Raw genomic sequence first — 22,089 nt, forward strand, 5'->3', positions numbered from 1 at the left:
ATCATAATTAAAAAAGGAATACTGATTGTTTTTGTGATTCTATGACAAAAAATGTACCTGTTACCTATCTTAAAGCGTATGAAAAAATATGTCTTCAATCTGCTTTTAGAAGCAGATACTGTTTTATCAGACCTTAGTTCATGTGGAGAAAATTCCACAGAGTATGACCATTATGACTGAAAGCAACATTAAGAATTGATTCTAGGTATAATGAGGAGAATTTGATTAAAAAGGTAACAGTGGGGGCAGCCTATAGATCACTGAGTAAGTACGCTCGACCCATGTTGGCTTAGTCCTGTAGCGGCTCGAGTTCGGATCCAGCCTGCGGCCCTTTGCAGCGCGTAATCCCCCCATCTCTCTCTCTCCACACCTTTCACATGACTATCCACTGTCTATATCTAATAAAGGGAAGAAACCCTGAAAAAATAATCTTACACTCTCTAACAGTGAGACTGACTCACTTCTTGTAATGGCCAATTTGACGATATATGTTTGTTATGTGTGTGCGGGAGGTCTGTGTAAATGGTTGTTTGTTACGTCACCTGCACACCTGTTTGTGGGTGTTAATTGGAGATTATAAAGGAAACCACTGCTGAGGTGGACGGGGAATCTGGATCCGGGAAGCCACACAGTTTTTAAGTAAGTAAGTAAAATGTATTTGTATAGCACTTTTCTCAGATGAAGATCACAAAGTGCTTCACAACAAAAGCATTTAACAATTCTCATAAATACAATACATCAAAGGGTGTTTTTCAACCTCAGCTGTGTGAGAGTAATGTTTTTAGATCTCGTCGTTCTTGGCTTTAAATCACTCAAGTCATTCTTTTTGTGTGTGCTTTTACCTAAACTTTTTGTACAATAAAGGATTAAACGTATGACGACGGCGGACCTCATTATTTGCACCAGCAAGAGTTGGAAAGGGCTTCAGATTTCACCCAGTGGCATTATTTTTGGACAGATGCCACTACACTTCTTTTAGGTAGACATGAGGAATATAAATATTTACAGAGGACACTGAAGAGATTTTCGCACAAAACATTTCAGTTGTCTGAAATTTCAAAAGTGCTGTTTAGTACATGAACAGATGTCAAGCGGTTCTTACGATTAATGATCATTTCCTGGGTTTTGGAGGTTTAGAGCAGGAGATGTTGTGGTAGCACCATCAAGTAACTTCAAATGACTAATCCTAGTTTTTGGTTATAGAATAGAACACATTTTACCAATAATGTGCTAAAAGTAATTTCTGAGGGGAAATATAAGATTATAAAATCAAGTGCAGATTTGAGTCGCAAGTGCGTCAGGAGACAGGTGAAGATGTGAGTTGCACATGCGTCACTTTGCGACAAGTAGCATACAAGATGCTAACTAGAGACTTCTGTAATGTCAATACAGTAAAAATGGACCTACTTAACGAAGTTTGTTCACTGCTGGCTACAAGTTAGCGTCAAACACAACAAAGGTTGTCACCTGAACAGGGGTTTACGCGGTAAACGGTAGCAATCAAACAACTTTAGATAGCTCAAATGTTTTGAAAGGATTAACATCTTCTGTTATTGTTTGTGATGAGAAAAGTTTATTATTTCATGGATTTCACAATTTTCAGTTTAAATCTGATCATACGCCACTCAAATCTGCATTTGACTCACATTGGGGGGGGGGGGGTACACCGACTACGCAGTTCCAATCAGCTGTATGAGCTTTGTAGCATGTTTCAACTGAGTGTTTTGTTTTACGGCCCACAACTGTTAAAAGAAAAGTTTATTACCAAAAAACACTTTCATTCTTTTACTCATTGGGTCCTTTCTAGTGGACATTATGAGGAATGGAAATATTAACAGAAAACATTAAAGCAGTATACTTCACAGGTTACACAGATTTATTGCACAACACATTTCAGTTGTCTGAAATCAGAAGTGCTGTTTAGTATATTAACTGATGTATATTGGTAATAATCGCCTTAATCTTGTTCCTTCTGTATTTTCAGCGGATGAAGCGAGTCAGCCATCCCACTGCTGCTCCAGCTCCAGCTAAAGCTGCAGTGGCAGCTCCTGACAGACCAGCTGCACCTACAGCAAGATACACAGGGGTTATATCAAGGTACGGAGCTACAGAGATGCTGAGAGTATTGTTCTCATGATAAAAGACTCAATGTAACACTAGCACTCTTGTCATCACAGTGTATGTGTAGCAGTTGACCATTTTATTGTACATAAACACTTTATTTGTTGAATACTGCACTATTTATTCACATACGCCTATTAATCTCCAACATGACAATGCTACATTAAAGCAACACTATTTAACTTTTCCCCTTCGGTCCTCCTACAGGTTGGAAGCAGAATTGTCCTAATCTGTCTCATTGGACCTACAGATCCGCTACCCAATCTGCCAAACATTTCATAGTGCAGTTATTGCCGATAGAGAGCTGCAAAGCGAATGCAGAAGTGCCGTTCACCCTGTTAAGAGATGATGAACGACAAAGGATTTTGGAAACAATATTTTAAGTTACAAAACGTTCTCTAGTGTTGCTTTAATTATGGTTCAATTCCAGGTTTGTCAGACACATTGTGTAGAAATTTGTGTTGTTGCACTTCGAAAAGACATTGCAAGTTACCTGGCACATGATTCCCCTTTTATTATTGTTTTAGCAACCGTTTAAACCACAAGATTTTTAATTTAAAACAATCAACAACAAAAAAATAAAGCAATGACATTTACCTGCTGCCTGCAAAACAGCCACTGTACCTCCTGCTACCACTCCTCCTCCGTTAGCAACTGCAGCAGTCGACATCATGCCGGCAGCATAGGAGCCTGCTGCTATTCCAGCTGAGGTGAAACCTATGGCTCCTAGAACAACAGGAGCCCCAACCGCAGCAACTACTGCACACGGACAACAACACAGCAGAGGAAACTTTGTTGTCAGTTATAGTGTGCTAATGAATCAGGTCACTTTAAAACGGATCATGCATGAATAAGTTAAACATGTAAATGCTGTTAAAAAAAACTTAAAAACAAAGGTGGTCCATAAAATCTGGACAGTACAAAGTCCTACCTGCACCTCCTACAACAGCAGCAGCAGTCCCTGGAACAAAAGATGAAAGACAAGATCCACCTTTACGGTCCATCTGGCTTAATCAAATACATGTGCTTTGGTAAATCACATTATAACACGTTTAAGGAAAGCTTATGAGTAAATGTATCAGTGCTTTTAAGGAATTGTATAAGTATCATTTAGGGTGTAATTTCCACTGGGGACATGCCGAAACTGTTTGTGCACACCCCGCACTTTAACTTTTGTCTGATATCATTTTATTTATAAGTCTCTATGATCTGCCCCCATTTTAAATAATAAAGAAAGTCAAACATCTTTTTCTTTATTTTTTCTTTGGAAGAAACTACAATAACGATCAACTTAATCGGTGGCACCCTACTTCTCAAACCAAAGTTACACCCTTGAGTATCATCTAGCATTACTCACCAAGGCCCATCTTTTAGATCTGGCGAACTGTTCTGAGAAACGAAACTGTTGGAATCAAAACAAAAGAGGAGATCCCTTAATAAGTGTGTCATCAAACAGCAGGAATTCAAAGTTAAATGGTTCTCTGTAACACGTCAATGATACCATCCCCAGAATAGTGACGTGTGCATCAACATGATGGTTCACAATGCTCTACTGAAACCATAGAACAAAACAGATTGTTCTCTATGTCCACAAGCGTCCCGTGAACACGCCTTAACAACACGCTGTAAGTGAAGAAGAAAAGGTTACACTTATATGTATACACAATATAGTATACAAAAAAGGGAACTACTGTTTTTGTACTCATTCGTTCTCTCAAAAACAGTAACTACCCTTTATTGTGTACCTTATTGTAAAAGTGTTACCGAAGAAAACGACTAATCTCAAAATGACGATCTGGTGGCGCGCTACATAACGTTAGTGATAATCTATAGAATTACAATACACATAAAAACACTCAGCAAAATAGAATAGAATAAATCTTTAATGGGCGGACATCTCTAGCTCACAGACAGACAACGCCTCAGACAGGCGTTGTCTGTCTGTGAGCTATTTTCACAAATAGAGTTTTTACGAATCTGAAACTGTGATTTTAAGACTCTTTAGCATCCCTGGGCTAATTTAGTACAGCTTTGACAAGACTGACAGCAGCATACTTCATAACCGTAACAGGAATGCAAACTTAAATTATTGTTAAATCTACCTTGACGTTAGCATGCTTATTACATAAACACACTCACCCAACCAAGCAAAACTGCAAAATTACATTAGACAGCTAGGGAGTCGACCAAAGGTCTCTCGAGACATCCGCAGTTTTCACGTCTTTTATTTTTAATTTACCGGTATTACACTTTCAAAATAAAGGTACCAGCTCTGTTAGTAGGCTCATTCGAGATGAACTGCGCCCCGCCTGTAAAGTGGACGAGAGCAGGCGGCAGCAGCGGGGGCGGGGAAAAAAAGCTGCGGTAAAGTCGGACAGTTTCCAGCCGATTCCAGCCGCCTTCAGACTGGACAGGAAGTGACAAAAAGGACTGTTGCGATTCCGATTTAATAAAATATAACCAGACCCACATATCAGCTTGTACACAGTCTCTAGTTGTTTTGATTATGACAGAGTAGCTGCGAAAGTGCTCTACATGAAAGCTTTTGCTGATTTTAATTAACAACACTGTAGATGATCCGTGATCTGAACAGATTTAGTTTCTCTGACTTGTAAACGTCACTATCAGCCACACAACACGTGTTCTGTACAGAATAAGTCTTCAAATCAGACAAATAGCAATTAAAATCCCTCCGATTCAAAAACTACAAAAGTTTATATAAAACGTCATCGTGGTTTAAACCAATCAGGTGTTAAATCAGCTGAGAAGCCGGCGTTTCCCAGCATGCTCTGGGTCCGCCTGGGTCTTGCAGTCGGTGAAAAGCAACTGCGCCGCCTGCGTCTCAGAACTGCGTCCGCCTTGCTCTCGTGAGATTACCGTTGCCCACGTGTGCATGACGTCAGAGCAAGTCGGGATCAAGTCGGACAGAAATCTAACCGGCATGCAACGGGCGCCGATCGCCGGTGATCGATTCTGCGCAGACCTGGCTCATCTCGAACGAGCCTATTTTTAATTTACCGGTATTACACTTTCAAAATAAAGGTACCAGCTCTGTTAATGTAATTTACGGGAAATGAATTTAAAAAAGCCTTAATTAAAATAACATACAAAATGAAAAAGCACAAACTACATTATTAAGGTATGCTGGACCATATTGCATATAATTTACATAGGCATCTCTATTATGTGAATATTCATGAGTCATCGCCATTCTGCCAAAAAAAACAACAGAAAACAACTCGCGAGCTGGGTCTGAGTCATAGGTCTGGGTGTCTTGTTTGAGTGTTTTTTTTAGAAACGAAACTTAATATGTATAAATCTGAAGTTGAACCATGTAACACAAGAGGGAGTAAGAGAGTCACTTCCTTTAAAAAATGCAGCGTTTAATAATTGGAAGTGAAATAATTTTCAATTCTGTGTTGTTATAATTTTTGTTATTTAATTATTATGTTGTTCTATAATTAAAGTTATGAACTAGAACATTTAGAATCCGGTATTAAAATAAAGGTTTAACCAATAACAGTGGGCCTCTGTTGTTGTTCAACGGGCCTGATCACATGGTAGGATTGCGCATGCGCGCGCTGTTCGGGGCTGATGGAGAGAAGATGCCCACTGCCATCATCCCTGTGTAGTGCAGGCGAGCTACAAACCGGTCCGATTTACCGCAGACACACCACCTCTGTTGTCTTTCAGCACACCTGCATGTTGTAGTCTGAAACACGAAGCCCGATGTCTGTGGCAAATGCGAAACACACTGTCCTGAATCCGGTAAGAGGCTTAATATTACAATTATCTACCTCAGCCCTCTGATGCCATCATACAATGATCAATAGACCCTCGTGTAACGTTAGTTTGTATTACAGCTAAACACTATGCGCAGCAGCAGCAGTCTATAAACGGCCTGCACACTGGACACAAACTAATCCGAGTTATCAGATAGATTCTTGCTCCCTTCGTATCAAGCAGCATGTCTTCAATTTCTGTCAGTGTAGGTATGCAATGCTTTAACGTCAACCCTCCACCTCAGGTGATCCCATACACAGGGCCTATACCTGGAGGCCTGCACCCTGGGGAGATCATCATCATTCAGGGCACCGTTCCCCCAGATGCTGACAGGTAATATATAATTTGAGAGAAATATGTAGAATAAGTGTTGTGGATTTGTCTTAGATGTGGTTGTGACAGCCTACTTTTCTCTTGGGAAACTTCTAAAGCCTGTTGTGTCTAGTTCAGTGGTCCCCAAACTTTATTTTTAAAACACTTCCTGTACCACCCTCCACAACGCATACATACACTGACAACTGTATGTACCACGTAAGTGTGACATCAACAACATCATCAGGTTGGATTCATTTTATCTTAGCTCTGACTTTAATTGTGCTCCTCCACTAGGAGGTCAGAGGTCAGGTTTGGCTACAGAACTGTGTGTTGCTCAAAAAAACGTAAGCATTTTTAAAGCTTGTGTCCTCTAGTCGAAGGTGGTCTTAAACCCTCAGACCATCCGATACCATTACACCACAACGGGTTAGAGGGCTTTTATTGACCCCCCGAACAACTAATCTCTGTAGTGTGTGTATATAATGCCTGTTTTGTCAGTTGCGGAAGATTGATTAAACACAAACTCATTTGTGACTATGCACCATGCGAGCATAAACTGAAATATCGAATTGAAAAAGTGAATTATTTGCCTCGGCAACAGTAGTCCTGTCAACAGTTTTGCTGAACTTTTAAGCTCCTTCAATCATAATTGTTTTTAGTTACAAATATTTAGAACTACATTTTGACACTCTATACATGGACCTGCCTTTGTTGATATGGTAAGGTGCAAACTCCCCGACCCTTGTCATGAAGTGAACTTAGAAGCCCTGAGGCAGACGCCCCCCTGGCCAGTTAATAATCCAGGCTCGGTGTGCACCCTCTCTGCAGGTTTCAGATTGACCTGTCGAGGGGCTGCAGCACCAAGCCGCGCTCTGACGTCGCCCTCCACTTCAGCCCTCGCTTCAAAGGCTCGCCTTGTGTGGTGTGTAACAACCTGCTGCAGGAGAGCTGGGGCAAGGAGGAAACGCTCCATGTGCTACCCTACAAACGAGGAGCCCCCTTCGAGACTATTCTATTGGTGCATGAAGATGTCTTCAAGGTCAGTGAGCCCACGCTGGTCAGGATGAAGGCATAGCTTAACCTGTGTAGTTCCCTTAAAAAAGCTATTTGATTAATACAGTACTACTAAAGGATTTGTCTTTACCCATAGGTGGCAGTAAATGGCACTCACCTGCTGGAATACAAGCACAAAATTCCATTAAACAGGGTCGACACATTTTCTATTTCTGGGAAAGTCAGGGTGCACGCTATTGGCTACATCCCAAACTCGGTAGGTACATTCCTATCCCTTTGCTTTATTTTGTTCTCCACTAGCTGGTCCGATGTGTGCTTCCTTTATAAACGGATTAATAATTTTTGAATAAGACATTATTATTGTAATTGGTAAAGTCTTAATCTTCAATGCTGCGTTTCTTTTTCTAGGCAATATATTCAGAATCAGGTGACTTGGTGAGTTTTTCCTTTTGCGTCATCTACATAACACTTCTATGTCTAAATGTTCCCAGTATCTTGTGATGCTACTAAAACTGGATCACATTTCTTAAATGATTCCTCTGTTTGTGCACTGAAGACTGAATTTCCGAATGCAGCCCTCAAACTTTTAAAAGGAAATTTCTGGTTTATTATTATCTGACTACTTTTGTTTTTTTACTTTTTGTTATCAATGATGGCGATACTTCCACTGCCACAATATCTCACACCTACGGAGGCATGAACAAATAGTTTGGAAAAGAGTTATAGATAGCATGTTGGGCTATAACCGCACTGCGCAATATAGAACAAATGATTTAGAGAAACTAATCTGCAGAAATGATGGATTATAGAAATTAATTAAATGAAAAGGTATCAACAATTATGTTCTCATCCCAGAGCCTCCCTTACAAAGGCAGTCTACTCAAAGGACTGAGCCCTGGGCAGCACATCACAATCAAAGGACAGGTCAGCATGTATCCACACAGGTAAATGAAGAAGTGATTAAAGTTAAAGTTAAATGTGTTTGAACTATTACTGTAAATGCCCCCTTTGGTAACTGCAACATTTCTTAAGCCTCACGTTGTCTTCCCGTTGACCCGTTTTTCTGAGCCTTTGGAAGTTTAGCCCCAGTTTTTTTCCACTTTCACATTTGTGTCACATTTATCAATTGTTTATTCTTTCTCTATAAAATTGAAAAACACCCAAATGCAATTAAAGTAGTGAACTGATTATTTACCTTGTTAAGATTATTGTAGTGAACCATCCACATTATTTTTTTGGATAATATGTTTGAAAGAAAACGGGTCAAATTTGACCCAACGACAACAGGAGAGTTAAAAAAAAAAAAAAGTTTATTTACCTCTAATTCAGGTTTCTTCCAGTTTTACAGTGAACCTCCGCCACAGCAGGACAGAGAACATCGCTCTCCATCTGAACCCTCGCATGAAGTCGGGTGTGTTCATCAGGAACTCGTACCTGAGTGGATCCTGGGGTGAGGAGGAGCGGGAGCTGCCCTTCTTTCCCTTCTCGTCAGGGGAGTACTTTGAGGTAGGAACAACCTACAACTTGAAGGCTTATTTTGAAAGGGCTTCTGCAGTCACTGAATTGGATGTTTATCTCACAAGTTGCATATCTGCAATGATTGACTATTCCTCAGTTTTTTTGTTTCGTCAGATTCTCATCCTCTGTCAGCCTCATCAGTTCAAGCTGGCAGTCAATGGCTCACACATGTTTGAGTTCAGACATCGGGTGCAGGATCTGAGCAGCATTGACCAGTTGGAGATCATGGGGGACCTGGAGCTCAATGATGTTAAACTGTGGTGACTCGGAGTCACAGACACTGTTGCGTTCTGGTCATCTATGCTAAATTAGCTTAGTCACAGTGACCCAGACGATGGATGCTGAAAACGGCCAACCCTGTGCTGACTTCAGGTCAGGTTAGTCTTGCAGCATAAACATAGGTCATTGACTTTAAGCTAGTCTAGCATTTTTGGTGACCAAGGTCCATGGTCAGGCCCTACCGTGCAGTTTAAATGGGCCATGTTTCCAGCCCTGACTAGAGAAGTGGTGCATGAGCGTTAGCTGTGCCTGAGCATCAGGCTGTGAGCCCCCATGACTGTTTACAGTTACAAGTTAGGTTTGCCTTGGTTCATTTCTTATACTGTCTCTAGTGCATCTCTGCTGCGATATGCCCTTAGTGTACTGTATACTTAAATCTGGAATATGTTTAACATTAATAAGCACTTGGCTTTATTTAAATGCCAAGACAGTCAGCAAATAAAAACAATGAATGACAACTAAGGGCTCCATTCTCTCGGAGCAAGGCCCAATAAAGACTAATTTATTGTACAGCCATTTTAAAAAGCACTAACTCTTTACTAAATATATTAGTACCCTTTTTTCCCCTTGCCTTTTTTTTATGAATAGGATGTGCCTACACATGACATGCCCACATGACATTTAATGGTTCAGTGGAACTCAAGCACAGTGCAGTACAGGGTCCATTTAATATATAATAATCTAAAGGAATGACATATTTCTGCAAGCTGTAGAATATAGTAGAATCCTGTATCTGTGACCATCTCGTCCCACTGCTCTCACACATGATGGAATGAATGAAAAAAAACAACAATCTGGGATATTTATTTTCCAGTGTCAGTTTTTCTTTTTGAATTATCTCTTGCAAAATATGTATTCCCTATGTATCAAATGATTTAATAAATGAATGTGTTGCTATTATCATTTCGTGCCCACTGTTTGAGTTAAACCTGAATTAATTGCTGTTATGCCACTAGGGGGCGGCCCAACAGGCTGTAAACACAACACCAAAGACATTTTCACATTAGTGTTGATAGGGTGAAGGTGTTGGCATTAAGTGGCTCATTTACATATCCAGCAGACCTGAAGCAACATTAGCACTTGGGTCATGTCAGTTTCTACCAGAGTCTAAAATTCACTCTCCGAACGAGTCTTTAACTAAATGCTCCACCTTCTGCTCCAGACAACCATCATGTAGCAAAAAAAAATATTTTTTGCAGTCACTTTTAATTTAAGAATATTGGTTATCCCAACTTTCATAATGTCGGTGTCTGCACTTGATTATCATCTCTGATAATTTTGTTTAACAAAATGTAGTTTAATGTTAAACTACACTTTCATCAGCAGTACCCCTACTCAACCACAAGATGGAAGAAGATAATTGTTGTTAATGATTAACTGCCTTTTTACTAGCCAGAAACCACTGCCAGTCAGGGAACTCTAGATCTTTTTTCTTTAACGCCTCCACAAATCACCTTTAGGGGCCTGACCAGGACTTCTGTCTGGAACAATGGCCTACAGAAAGTCTTCATAAATGTTTAGTAACATTCATTAGACATCCTTGTTTTTCATCTAACTCATTTACGCCTGATACAGACATCTGCCACAAGACTTAAGACTTCTTAGCCTCAATGCAATCTTATCTGATAAAAAGTTAGTGTTTTATTAATATCCACAGGAAATATAATTTGTAATAACCATGGTACAGTACAACAGTCTTGTTTTTTAACATAGAAAAAGCAGGATGATATGCAACATGACATCAACCATTGCACTGCTGAGAATGTCCCAGAAAAAAGGCAAAAGTCATTGTCCAATCAGCAACAGGCAAATAGGCTAAAGTTCGTTTTACAAAAAAAACTGTCAGACCTTTGATCCATTGACAGAAATAAATTTTACCAAACCGTCTGAACCGTCAAAATCTTCTTTTCTTGATCGACATGGCTCACAGACATATCCCACTTTGAAAAAGAAACTCCCCTGTCCAGTTTCCAGGAGCTAATGGAATAAGCCATTTAAAAAAAGAAGAATAGAGAAGCGGATGTCTGATTTGTCATACAGGCCACTGCACTAGAAAACATCTCTCCCTGCTCCAGTGGAGAGGTTTGGCAAGACATTGGCTGAGGACAACTGGTTTCACTTCGGTTCAATTACATTCCAATCAGTTTCTAGCAGCTGAATTTAAACCACAGCCTTTTTCAGTTGTCAAGTCATACAACGAGAGAAAGGAAAACTAATTGAGGGAGAACGAGCTGGTCCAAACGTGGCACAAAAGAGTTTTGTGGGTTACATGTTTTCAGGAGGAAGCGGGAGGAGGGGGGCATATATCCCATTGTCAGACAGAGCTGAGCTTTACCAATCCTCTGACAGAGTCCTCGTGTAGCGAGTCCTGGCTGGCTGGATTGTAGAAGCCGGCCTGCATAGTATGGCTGTGACCCAGGGGGCTGCCGCAGGGAAGCATACCTGGCGGCGAGGGCACTTCCTCTGGGGTGAGATAGTGGTGGTGGGCCACAGGCTCCTGGAGGGAGTGGCTGTGGTTGTGTGTGTGGCTGTGTCCATGGATTGGCAGCATGTCCGTGGCCTCGTGGCAGCTGAGGCTGGGGGTGGACGTCGGAGGGGTGGGCTGGCCAAGGGGAAGTGAGGTGCAAGGGCCCCCCAGGGTGAGGGAGGTGCGGCCAGGTAGAGAGCCTCCATTTTCAGGGGAGGCCGTCAGGATGACTGGCTGGCTGCTCTGCTGCTGGAGGAGAGGTGTTGCGGCGGCCTGCAAAACGAATTTGGTGCTTTGAATGCACTGGTCTTGGTCACACTAAAAAGAAAGCAGCAGAGAGCAAAAAAAAAAAAAAAAAAAGTATAGGAAGGGATGTGAAATACAAAGAGGAAAAAATATTCACGGAGGATAATGACAGAAATAGAAAACAAATAACATTGAGGAAGTGTTGAAAATTCGATCCAGAAGAAAAGAAGAAACAACATATGTGGAAAGACAGAGGAACATGGAGGTGATAAGGGAGAGAAAGAGAAAGAAAAAAAAATATGTTAGTACCCATATGTTAGAATGCAGAGCCACACAAAGAACCTAAACCAGCACAAGCATCCGCGCCAGTAAAAACAGACCTCCGGTCAGTTGACAAGAGTTGGAAAAAAGAGGCCTATTAAGTCAGTGCCTCATGACTTATTGATCTCTATTGTTTTCACACGTCTAAAAGTGGAGCAGAGTAACTGGGTTAGGACACAGGGAGTCATCAATACCACACATTAGCTACAGAGAGATTAGCTTTAGCCCTTTATCACCACCAGAGGTGTCAAGTAACGAAGTACAAATACTTTGTTACCTTACTTAAGTAGAAATGTTGGGTATCTATACTTTACCAGAGTAATTATTTTACCTATTTCCGTTTGGCTTGTTTTCATTACTGCTTGTCATCCTTCAAAAAAACCAATCCAGATAACTGGCACCATCGGGATAGAGTGAATCCGTTGCCCTCAGTGATTCCTGCTGCTAAGCTTGGATGTGCATTTAAATTCCGATAAAGGCTATTGATAACATGCCTCTGAAGTTTGAGTTTTTGCACCATTACTTATAGGCACTAGATTAGTCATTAAATCTTCCGCTCCATGAAACACGTCTCAGTAGTACACGTATATGTTTCTTAAATGTATTTTCATTGTACTAAAATGCGTTCATTTTCAATGGGCATTAATGCGGCTGAAACAGGTGCACCTAAAAAACTTTTACATTAACATTTACATTTTTTTAGAAAATTGTTTTTTGGGGAGGTAGGGTAGAGCACTATAAGCTTTTGTCTTTAATGGCATTTTTTTCCCCCTTACATTACTTTTAGACTTGAAGTAGTTTTGAAACCAGTACTTTTACACTTTCACTTAAGTAAATGCTTGAGTTTATACATCAACTCCTACAGAAGTCTTTTTAAACCCTAGTATCACTACCTGAGTATGGAATGTGAATACATATGACACCTCTGATCACTACAGAGTAAATCATATATAGATGAAAGAACACTAGTTGAAGAAAAGTGAAGAAAGTACTTTGATGCCTGCTTCCAACTCACTCCATTCCCAAAGTCTGAGTGACAAGAAATTTGATGCACAAAGGTTAGTCCCCAACATCTCACCCTTCTATCTTCATCTCACTGACCTAAAAAGAGCAGATTACCGATGTGATTTAAACAAAGCTGAGCTACCTTTGACAGTAGAAGAGATGTGACTGAGTATTGTCAATCCTCTTATCAACTGCACTTATCAACTTGAACAAGGGTTTTTGGACTGAACTGACACGGAAACCACGCTCACATCCACGTAAGCACAGAGCTACATCATCAGCAGTGTGTTGGAACAGAAAATGAAGTGGAGATGGGGATAAATGGAATAAAGCGCTTTTTCCTTTTCTATCTATTTTTAGGCTCACTCCTGTTTTATAAAGATAGACTGACTCAGCATTGTCTATGCCCAACGGCAGACAGACATGCAAAACTACAAGTAACAATTTGTACATTGACGGCTGGTACTCTGATCTTGGACAGCAGGTGAAGCAACAGAGGCATGTATTGGCTTACAAACGTGATGAAACAAGGACGAGAGAGCTTTTTCTCTCATTAAAAATGTTAATCCTTTAAACATTGAACATTTAAAACCTTGAATTCATGACCCAACTGTGTGCAGTAGTCAACATGACAAAGCAAGATTATATCACTCAAGTGGTAGAGGATTAGTTTGAAAGAAAAATATAATAGACAAAATTGCAATGGGTCTAAATATAATATTTTCCTGCAGATCTGAAACGATTACTTGATTAACTTATTTGATCAAAAGAAGTGGAAGCAGAAACAAGTTGGGAGATGTGACTGATGATAAGTTGTCCATTCAGCAGGCACTTCGTGGTACGTTTGGTTGAGCTGGCCTGAGCAAGAGAAACACCAAACTACCACCTTTCTGTTCATTATTTTATCTTTAATAAACTTACTAAACAGGGTCTGAATATTGATCGTATCCCGCTCTTATGTGAACAAAGAAACAAAGTCGGGAATTTTCAGTGACTGTAACACTGTCATTCTTGCAGCTGACGGAAGTAAGAGGGAGTGGTGAAACTGAAACGAGGCTGTGGTTTGTCGGTCCCTCGTCCCTCGCTGTGCAATCAACAAGGAAATGGTGGCTGATCAAGTTGCACTGTGTTTTGTTTAACAATAGCTCACATCTCACAAAAGAAAAAGATAGACAGATGATGAAGGAAGGGGAGAAAGACATGGCCAGAAATATAAGGCTGCAACTAAGAACCATTATTTCAGATTACTCTATTGATTATAAATCGTTTTGTGCGACAAATATACGAACTTGTAAATTGGAATATTCCCAGAACCCAAGGATATCTTTAAATTACTCCATAAGTATGATCAACGGTCCAAAACAAAAATATTCCATTTACAATGACATAAAACTGGAAAGGAAAGGGATGGGATGTAAGGGAAGGTTCCTATGGCTCTTAGCATATTACAAGTAGTGCACACATTTGGACCTGGAGACAGATGACATTCACGCTCCACGTCTCAATGAGAACTGACACGTTGAGGTTGAGTGTGGATGAGAACAAGGAGATGACTGTGGCACAGAGGGAGGGCGCCAGTGAAAGACGTTTAGTGGCTGTTTGTGAATAGGCCTTAAATCTAGCATGTAATGTTGAGGTTAACGGCTAAACTGAACAACAGTAGACTTGTTGCTTCTTTTCAGGCGCCATAGGGAAACTGGGCAGGGAGGTCAGAACAATGTCCTCTTCACGACACCAGCTAATCTCTCCGCATTACAGGAGGAGTTATCTGTTTACTGACTGTGCTGTACTTTCACTTTGTGAGTTTGTACAAAATGGTCTGATGCATTATGGATTATGTTCCTTTGATTCCTGCTCATTGTTTTTTTGGCCCATTGCAGTCTTGGATTATCAGGAAACTAATCTTACACAGTATTATGTACTGATAAGCAAACTAATACAGGAGAGTGGATGAAATATCACACACACACACACACACACACACACACGTTACTGCTGACCTAATTTAAGGGCAACATGGAGTAACAAATGCAAAATTGAAAACACTCCCTCGCTCTTTGCAATCCAGAGCAGTTTCATCCATTTCAATCTAGTAGGATGAGAAAGACTAACTGGGTTTGCTTTCCCAGGTCTGGATAGAAAGAGAGAAGAAGGTGCAGCTGGTTTGGACTCTGCAGTTTGTTGAGTTTCAAGGGCTTGTTTGACTGATGTGCTTAAAAAAAAGTTTGACCTCATCTGGCCTTTACCCTCTCTACCTAAGCTACGTTATCCAATAACAATACGTTAAACCAATAGCAAGTGTTTACTATTTCAATCAGACACAAAAAAATGAGCTTATGGCGCCTGGGGTTGCCTCAATTTGTGAGAGCTGATTTTCTGTTTCTGACAACAGCTGTATATCCCCTCTGTCAGACAGGCCTCTGTGAAAGGTGCTTTGACTCCGTGAGTCATGTTGACCAGGGTCTTGCCCTCTAAGAGACCCAGTATGGGCCGGGTGAGACTGGGCCAAAAAGTAGTGTAGCCAAGTAATTTTGGACCGTGTATTTAGACGATTCAAAATGTTAATGTTATAATCCTTTGGTAATATAAGAAATCTTAGACTTTGTAAAAGTATTTATGGTAAGTATTCTGCATTTTTTCAAAAATAGTATTTTTCAAAGTATTCTCTTTCTGTAATTATTTCTATTATTTATTTTAATTGTTAGTCCACCATACCTATGCAAAATTCCAATTATTGACTGACTTCTTTATTAAAACAACATGAGTTTGTTTGGCTGCACTGCAAACAGATACATCTGCTGATCTTCTGTTGATATTCTGACAAAGTTGCTAGGGCAGCACGATTATGGCCAAAATGACAATCACAATTCTTTTAATCAATATTGTGATCACGATTAATTATCATGATTATTTGTTGGATTTAACCAAAACATATTTTATTGTCAAATAGGCTATTTATAACTGCTTTCACATCCATATTATGCTACATTCTTCTTATTTTGAAGTAGTATATTGTACATACATACAGCTGCAACACATGTAAATTAAAGTTAGCTATCTGAAATAAATAGCGTAGGCTTTTTTTTTTATGTATCTCTGAGAAAGCTCCTTCACTGGTTTTCAACGGTTTTAACAGATTAAAAGAGCTAGGGAGAGAGGGGGGTGCGATGGGCGTATATGATACTCACAGAGTGACGGCTGACTCATTATGAATGGGTCCAGCACAGGTCAAATGGCGGGTCAGCAGAGTTACAAACGTTGTGTGTATGAAATGTCTGTATGGTCACTGCGCTGCATTTTTATGAACTATGTTATTCGGGCCATGGGTCACATCTCTTGCAGGTCCAGGAAGCTCCGTCTCATATGCTATTACTCTACAAACTGAAGTTTGTTGCATTCAATAACTTCTTCTGTATTTTTCGCTGTGGCGGCCGCGATAGCAGAGTTACCAATGGAAACACTGGCACAAATACAGCTTTGCCTCTCATGCCTTTAAATATACAGCTGTGTTAATAATTAAAACTGTGGACAAATGTCATAAGTGTGGACCGGCGACGCTCTGTGGCGGGGCTGCACAGAGAGTAAGAGAAGAGAGAGTAGAGGAGAGATCCAACACAGGCACGGCTTTACAGAAGAAATGGGTCATGTAACGCAAAATTAAACCATATCCATATAAACAGCATTGCAGCGAATGTGAGGACATTAGGGGCACCGGTGCAACTTAGAGGAAAAATATTAATCGCGCCCTAGAGCCCTGTGAGCTAACAGACACTAACTATTACTGGTCACTGCTGTGGTCTGAAAAACAACACAGACGGGATAAAATGTTGCATTTACTTTACGGAGCGGTAGATTGGCTTTGCAAATAAAAAAAAACCGAAGCATTCTATGAAATTACGCATTCAAAAAAATCCCTCGATCACGCAAATTTGATCGTGGAAAGTCAAAATTGTGATCGTGATTAAAATTTGATTCATTGTGCACCCCTAAAAGTTGCTGCTCAATAAGAACTTCCTCTAGTATTAAACCACACTTGTTACAACCAGGAACCACAGGTGTCACCAAATGAACCATGACGGATTTCTTTAGAATTATAACTAAACTAAGCTTGTAATAATAGCGGTGAGCCAGATCTAAAATTAGTCCCTTTAATCAACAAAATTTCTATTCCTAAAACGTCATCCCTTTAGTGACTTGCCCACTTCTGGTCTCTAAACAGACTGAACAGCTATGAACATCCAGACCACCCGTGACAACTCTGTCTGCATTTTTACTTCTACAAAGTTACCAACCTGATAGCATCTTGGAAAAATGACTGAGTGTTAGGTCCCTGTCTTACCATGTGGCTCTGCTGAGACTGGGTAGCGCCATACATAGTGATGCCATTGGTTGGTGGTGCCAGCTGTGGCGTGTCTGATTGGATAAAGCCTCGTCTGTCAATGAGACTAGTCAAAGAGAAACAAAGAAGGAAAAAAAACAAAAAACATTATTTCTGGCATTACCCACTAACAGATTTAATACAGTAGAGCAGTAAATGGGAAGAATTAGAAGAGTGCAAATGTGTTTGTCAGTAATACCACATTGTTATAAGAGGCAATGGCGTGTACGTAGATGTGTGCTTTATTATTGTGTGCAAGCCTCAACATTAGAGTCTGAAAACTCAAATCTTCCACTCATACATACTGTACATTCAACATAAACATGAAATCACAACTTGGTAATTAATCACATAGGTCCTGCAGTAGAGCGAATTATTGTCTTTACCACAAACACCCACACACACCCACACAGGTTAACCTGTGTGAGCAGAGTAATCATTTAACAGAAAGTGTGTTGACAGTGTGCCCAGTGGGTCTGAGCTGGATTCAAGTGGAAATAGTTTGCTAGAATCACAGATATAAACTCTGGGAACCTACAGCAGCGTCTGCAGTTGCGGTTAGGAGAAATGAGCATAAGAACATCAGCTGATGCATTAGGAAATGTGAGTCAAGGTCCCTGCAGGGAATGAAGTGCAAGAGGCTTTTGTCTGGGTATGTGAGAGGCAGCGTTGATTGCATAGTCCGAGGCTGAGGTAAAACATTCCTTTGTCACTGATGGAACCAGCTGGACACACAACGCAACACACATGACTCTCCTTTGCCACCCACTGGAATCCTTACTTGCGACTTATGGCTTGCAATGGCCAGAGAGCAGCACAGCAAGATACACTAACAAAATGTTGTCAAAAGCCTCCATTACTGCTCTTAATATACTTTATGTGGATGTAAGTGCCTCTAAAACCTGCATATATATTTAGTAACTTAAGGAACTGTATGCCTGTGTTAAACTAGAGACTTTGCATTTCTCGAATGTTCGTACACGTTTGTACATGTTTGTAAACTTAAATGTTAAAGAAAAAGGCAAAGTTAAAGGCTGCAAGTTCCGAAGCTAAGAGATGTTTGTGACATCTTAGCACTTCATTTTGAGTGTTGTATCTACGAAGGGGGTAAGGTAGCCAGTAAAGATAAGATAAGAGCAGACAGTAGGTATCTCTTTCAAGTGGGTAAGCATGAACACATGATATAAGGGCAGTTTTAGTCACAGGAATCAAGAACTACAGTTTCACGGATGAGTAATGAGAATTGTTGGGCGAAATGCTGAAGTGAAAGAGGCTAACAGGGAATGTGCAATGTGTACTGTCATTTACAGTCACATGGACATGAGTGTAGCTGTGACAGTTGGCCTGTATGCTTGTTAAATCACATGATCAACAAAAGTGTGAAATCTAATATATTAAGCCAACTCTGATCTTAAATTTGGTTAAAATAAGCTTGAAATATTTTCACCCTAGCAGTAAATCAGTAGCTATGTATAGAGAAAAGGCTGCAGGCAGACTTGTTTCAAAGCAACTCCTCACATCAAAAGGAGTCGACTAAGTTCTATTTTAGCCTTCCGACAAAATGCAAATATACAATGGGGGGTTAACAGGGGCTACGACCTATAACAGTGAAGATGAAAAATTACTGATTGGGTTTACTCAGAGCAGTGAATGAAATCACTTGTATGGCATCATAGGGACATCTGGGAATGCATAAATTACCTCATAAAAATACATTCACACACGTCATACCTTGGTGGCAAGGGTCCACACAGTGCTGCACAGCAGTTAGTGAATATATTGCCATGGCTGTAGGGGTTATAGTTGTCTTTCCCTCTTTTAGAAGACCATGAACCTTTTATCTGGAAGAGACCGCACAACAGATAAATATCTCAAGTGTCACTGGAAGATAAAACAAGACTGTGTGGAACACAGGGATTATGTTCGTGTATTGTGGTCTAGTCTAGGGCTAAACATGTGTCTGTCTAACAAGCTGCTTAGCTTATTAGACAAATAATATACACACAAGAACTACCTTGGGACTACTTGTAAAACTAGACAGGCATGAAGAAAAAATATAGATTGACATTGAAAAACCTTTCATAATGCAAACAAATGTCAAAGTGAAATAATATAATAGGATTGTGAAACTATTACTTTTTGATGTTTGTGTTTTATATATTAGTTCAACATTTTTCTGTGCCAGTATTTGTTGTTTCAATGCCAAATGTTCTTTTTAATACCACAGGTTACTGTCACTGTTCTAGCTCAACATAAAACCGCTGGACAAAATGTTTTTCACCAAGTCCATAGAAAAGGTTAATCATTTGTGAAAACATTCCTACTTTTTTTCTTTTTCTCATTTTGCACAATGTTTTAAGAAAAGTCATGTAATTGCAGCTTTAAAAATACCACCCCTAACAATAATTGTGACTAACAAAGAACACTATCGCTACTATAAATAGATCACATATTTCAAATGATTAACTATAACCAAATCCACAAATTTAGTGTGTAGCAAATTTAGAAAAATCACATCCCTTATAGCAATGTTCCATGCTTTACTTAGGGGGTCTTGTTATTTTGTAGTATGTAGCATTATGTCTGGTGTCTATTTCTTACTCACATCTTCATTGGTGGTCTGGTTGGAGCTGATCAGGTAGGTATGGAAGCCTGAGAGGCCCACTATGGACCAGACAGAAAAGAAACACACCACCACCTCCAGCACAGTGACACAATTAAGTCAAGGAATAGTTTCACTAAATGTAAGAACGGATTAAATAAAAAACTACAGCAACAGACAATATGAATATTTTAACATAACATATGTAAAAGCGCACGCACACACACACACACACACACACACACACACACACACACACACACACACACACACACACACACACACACACACACACACACACACACACACACACACACACACACACACACACACACACACACACACACACACACACACACACACACACACACACACACACACACACACACACACACACACACACACACACACACACACACACACACACACACACACACACACACGGTACAAGTTCAAATTGAACTATAGCCTCGGGGCTGTCCTGCTCTTGCCAACAGTAGGAGTGGAGGACTGGTGGTGGGAATGAATTATTTAGCTGCGATAAGGTTGTGTGAAAAGCTTTTTTTGTATGAAAACATGCACGGATTAGGACACAAACATAATCAAGCAAATTCCAGCAACGCATGCTCTATACTTTTACAGTCCTCTTGTCATGTTTTTCTGCTACAAATGCAAATGTTGCCTTGTTGCATACATCGCCGGGGCGTGCTGGTCTAGTGTGCAGGATTTGCTAACTATCAGGCAGACGGCACACTGGATCATGGCTGTGCTCTTGTATCGGCCGATGGCACACAACTTTATTTAAGGTGCAAACACACTTTAAAGTCTCTTTTCCCAGACATTTTCAGTTAAAGGTTTAAATCCCTGGTGTCATGATGCTCCTCCAACAACCATGGAACTAAAATCTTTCATTGGGGCGGTTGGATTTATATGTTGATATTTATATCTTTAATATTCTTTATATTAACTTTTGGGAGAAAACAGGTAGCTAAAATCCGACATTGAGCACCCCCCATGTAGCCAAAATGGCATGGTCCTTGTTTCATAACACCTCTGCAAAAATTTGAGTGAGATTGGCAGTCGAATCAGGTTCCTTTGCCCAAAGCATAAAATATTCGACTATTCAGGGTCACCCCTAGTTCCTAGTTACCAGTTCATTTGGCTGGGACTGCAGGACACTGCTAATTTTCTCTGCTCTCCATAAAGCACAAAAACACAGCCACTGTCCAAGATGAATCCTTCAGCCTCTATAAAAAAAAATGATATTGGTAGGTCAGTATAAGATTACATACTCAAAGACAGTCAAGTCAATTTGTCAAACTGACATGCCCTCAAATAAATACCCTCATTCTCCCCTTTTCTCTCTCTCTTTTTATATCCCTTTGTTTTCTCTCTTCCCAATCTCTACCTCCTTAGCAAGGACAAAACGTGTCATCATTTACCTAGTACAAAGGACTGCTACGATACTATCGACTGCAATTCCCCTTTATTAAAGTCCTGTAGGACCACAAGCCGTTATCAGCTTGGCTTGGCACACATTTCTTTGCCTTAGAAACAGTTATCTCAGCCATAAAAGAGGGGGAGGGAGCGTATAGCCATAGACTGTATATTTATTAACGGTCTTTGGGTATAGCCCTGAGGCTTAGAAATAACGTTGTGTATAGGGGAGTCAGGATACAAGATTTTGACATCACAATTATTGTGAGAGGAAATATCTCAGTTTCACGGTTTTCACGATTAATAACCAAGGAATTAAAATGAATTATGATCATCAGCCTAATCCATGTCATGAGAGAGAGAAGACCATAGCAGACGTAATCCTTTTATAATATTTCTGATTAAGCGAATCAACTAAAATATATATTTAATATTTTAAAATATATCCTCAACATATATTACTACATACTATCTTCAGTTAGTTTTTAATAGTGTAACGTTTGGCTACTCACAAATCATTTATAATGGTTAAATGGGAATAGGCTATACAGAACACAAACAACACAGACAGAGAGAAGAAGGACAGCCCCTCGCACACCACAG

At 40.1% G+C, this 22,089-nt stretch overlaps 3 protein-coding genes across 6 annotated transcripts in view; 1 reads left to right on the plus strand and 2 right to left on the minus strand.

Moving 5' to 3' along the window:
- Positions 1-1,866: 1,866 nt before the first annotated feature.
- Positions 1,867-3,503, minus strand: LOC117935730 (interferon alpha-inducible protein 27-like protein 2A). Its single transcript, XM_034858153.1, has 4 exons — positions 3,479-3,503; positions 3,053-3,085; positions 2,719-2,880; positions 1,867-2,066 (listed from the first exon to the last, which is right to left on the minus strand). The coding sequence occupies exons 1-4, from the start codon at positions 3,486-3,488 to the stop codon at positions 1,981-1,983; spliced, it is 291 nt and encodes a 96-aa protein (XP_034714044.1). The 5' UTR covers positions 3,489-3,503; the 3' UTR covers positions 1,867-1,980.
- Positions 3,504-5,678: 2,175 nt separating this feature from the next.
- On the plus strand, positions 5,679-9,933 carry LOC117935726 (galectin-8-like). The gene is made up of 8 exons (XM_034858148.1): positions 5,679-5,889; positions 6,149-6,237; positions 7,048-7,258; positions 7,370-7,489; positions 7,642-7,668; positions 8,089-8,177; positions 8,574-8,739; positions 8,866-9,933. The coding sequence occupies exons 1-8, from the start codon at positions 5,851-5,853 to the stop codon at positions 9,013-9,015; spliced, it is 891 nt and encodes a 296-aa protein (XP_034714039.1). The 5' UTR covers positions 5,679-5,850; the 3' UTR covers positions 9,016-9,933.
- A 713-nt stretch (positions 9,934-10,646) lies between these two features.
- The window catches only part of LOC117935717 (probable palmitoyltransferase ZDHHC14), a 46,559-nt gene continuing 35,116 nt past the window's right edge, over positions 10,647-22,089 (minus strand). Inside the window, exons 7-11 of one of the 4 annotated variants that reach the window (XM_034858132.1) lie at positions 20,053-20,155; positions 19,179-19,288; positions 17,409-17,514; positions 13,143-13,165; positions 11,486-11,770 (exon numbers count right to left, since the gene is read on the minus strand). In XM_034858132.1, coding sequence (XP_034714023.1) covers positions 11,719-11,770; positions 13,143-13,165; positions 17,409-17,514; positions 19,179-19,288; positions 20,053-20,155 — 394 coding nt within the window. In that variant the 3' untranslated portion in view covers positions 11,486-11,718. Of the gene's footprint in view, positions 11,816-13,142; positions 13,166-17,408; positions 17,515-19,178; positions 19,289-20,052; positions 20,156-22,089 lie in introns of all 4 variants that reach the window. The other 3 variants (XM_034858129.1, XM_034858131.1, XM_034858130.1) reach the window with 3 other exon arrangements.

Source organism: Etheostoma cragini, chromosome 20 (assembly GCF_013103735.1).
Source record: "Etheostoma cragini isolate CJK2018 chromosome 20, CSU_Ecrag_1.0, whole genome shotgun sequence".
Lineage (NCBI taxonomy): Eukaryota > Metazoa > Chordata > Actinopteri > Perciformes > Percidae > Etheostoma > Etheostoma cragini.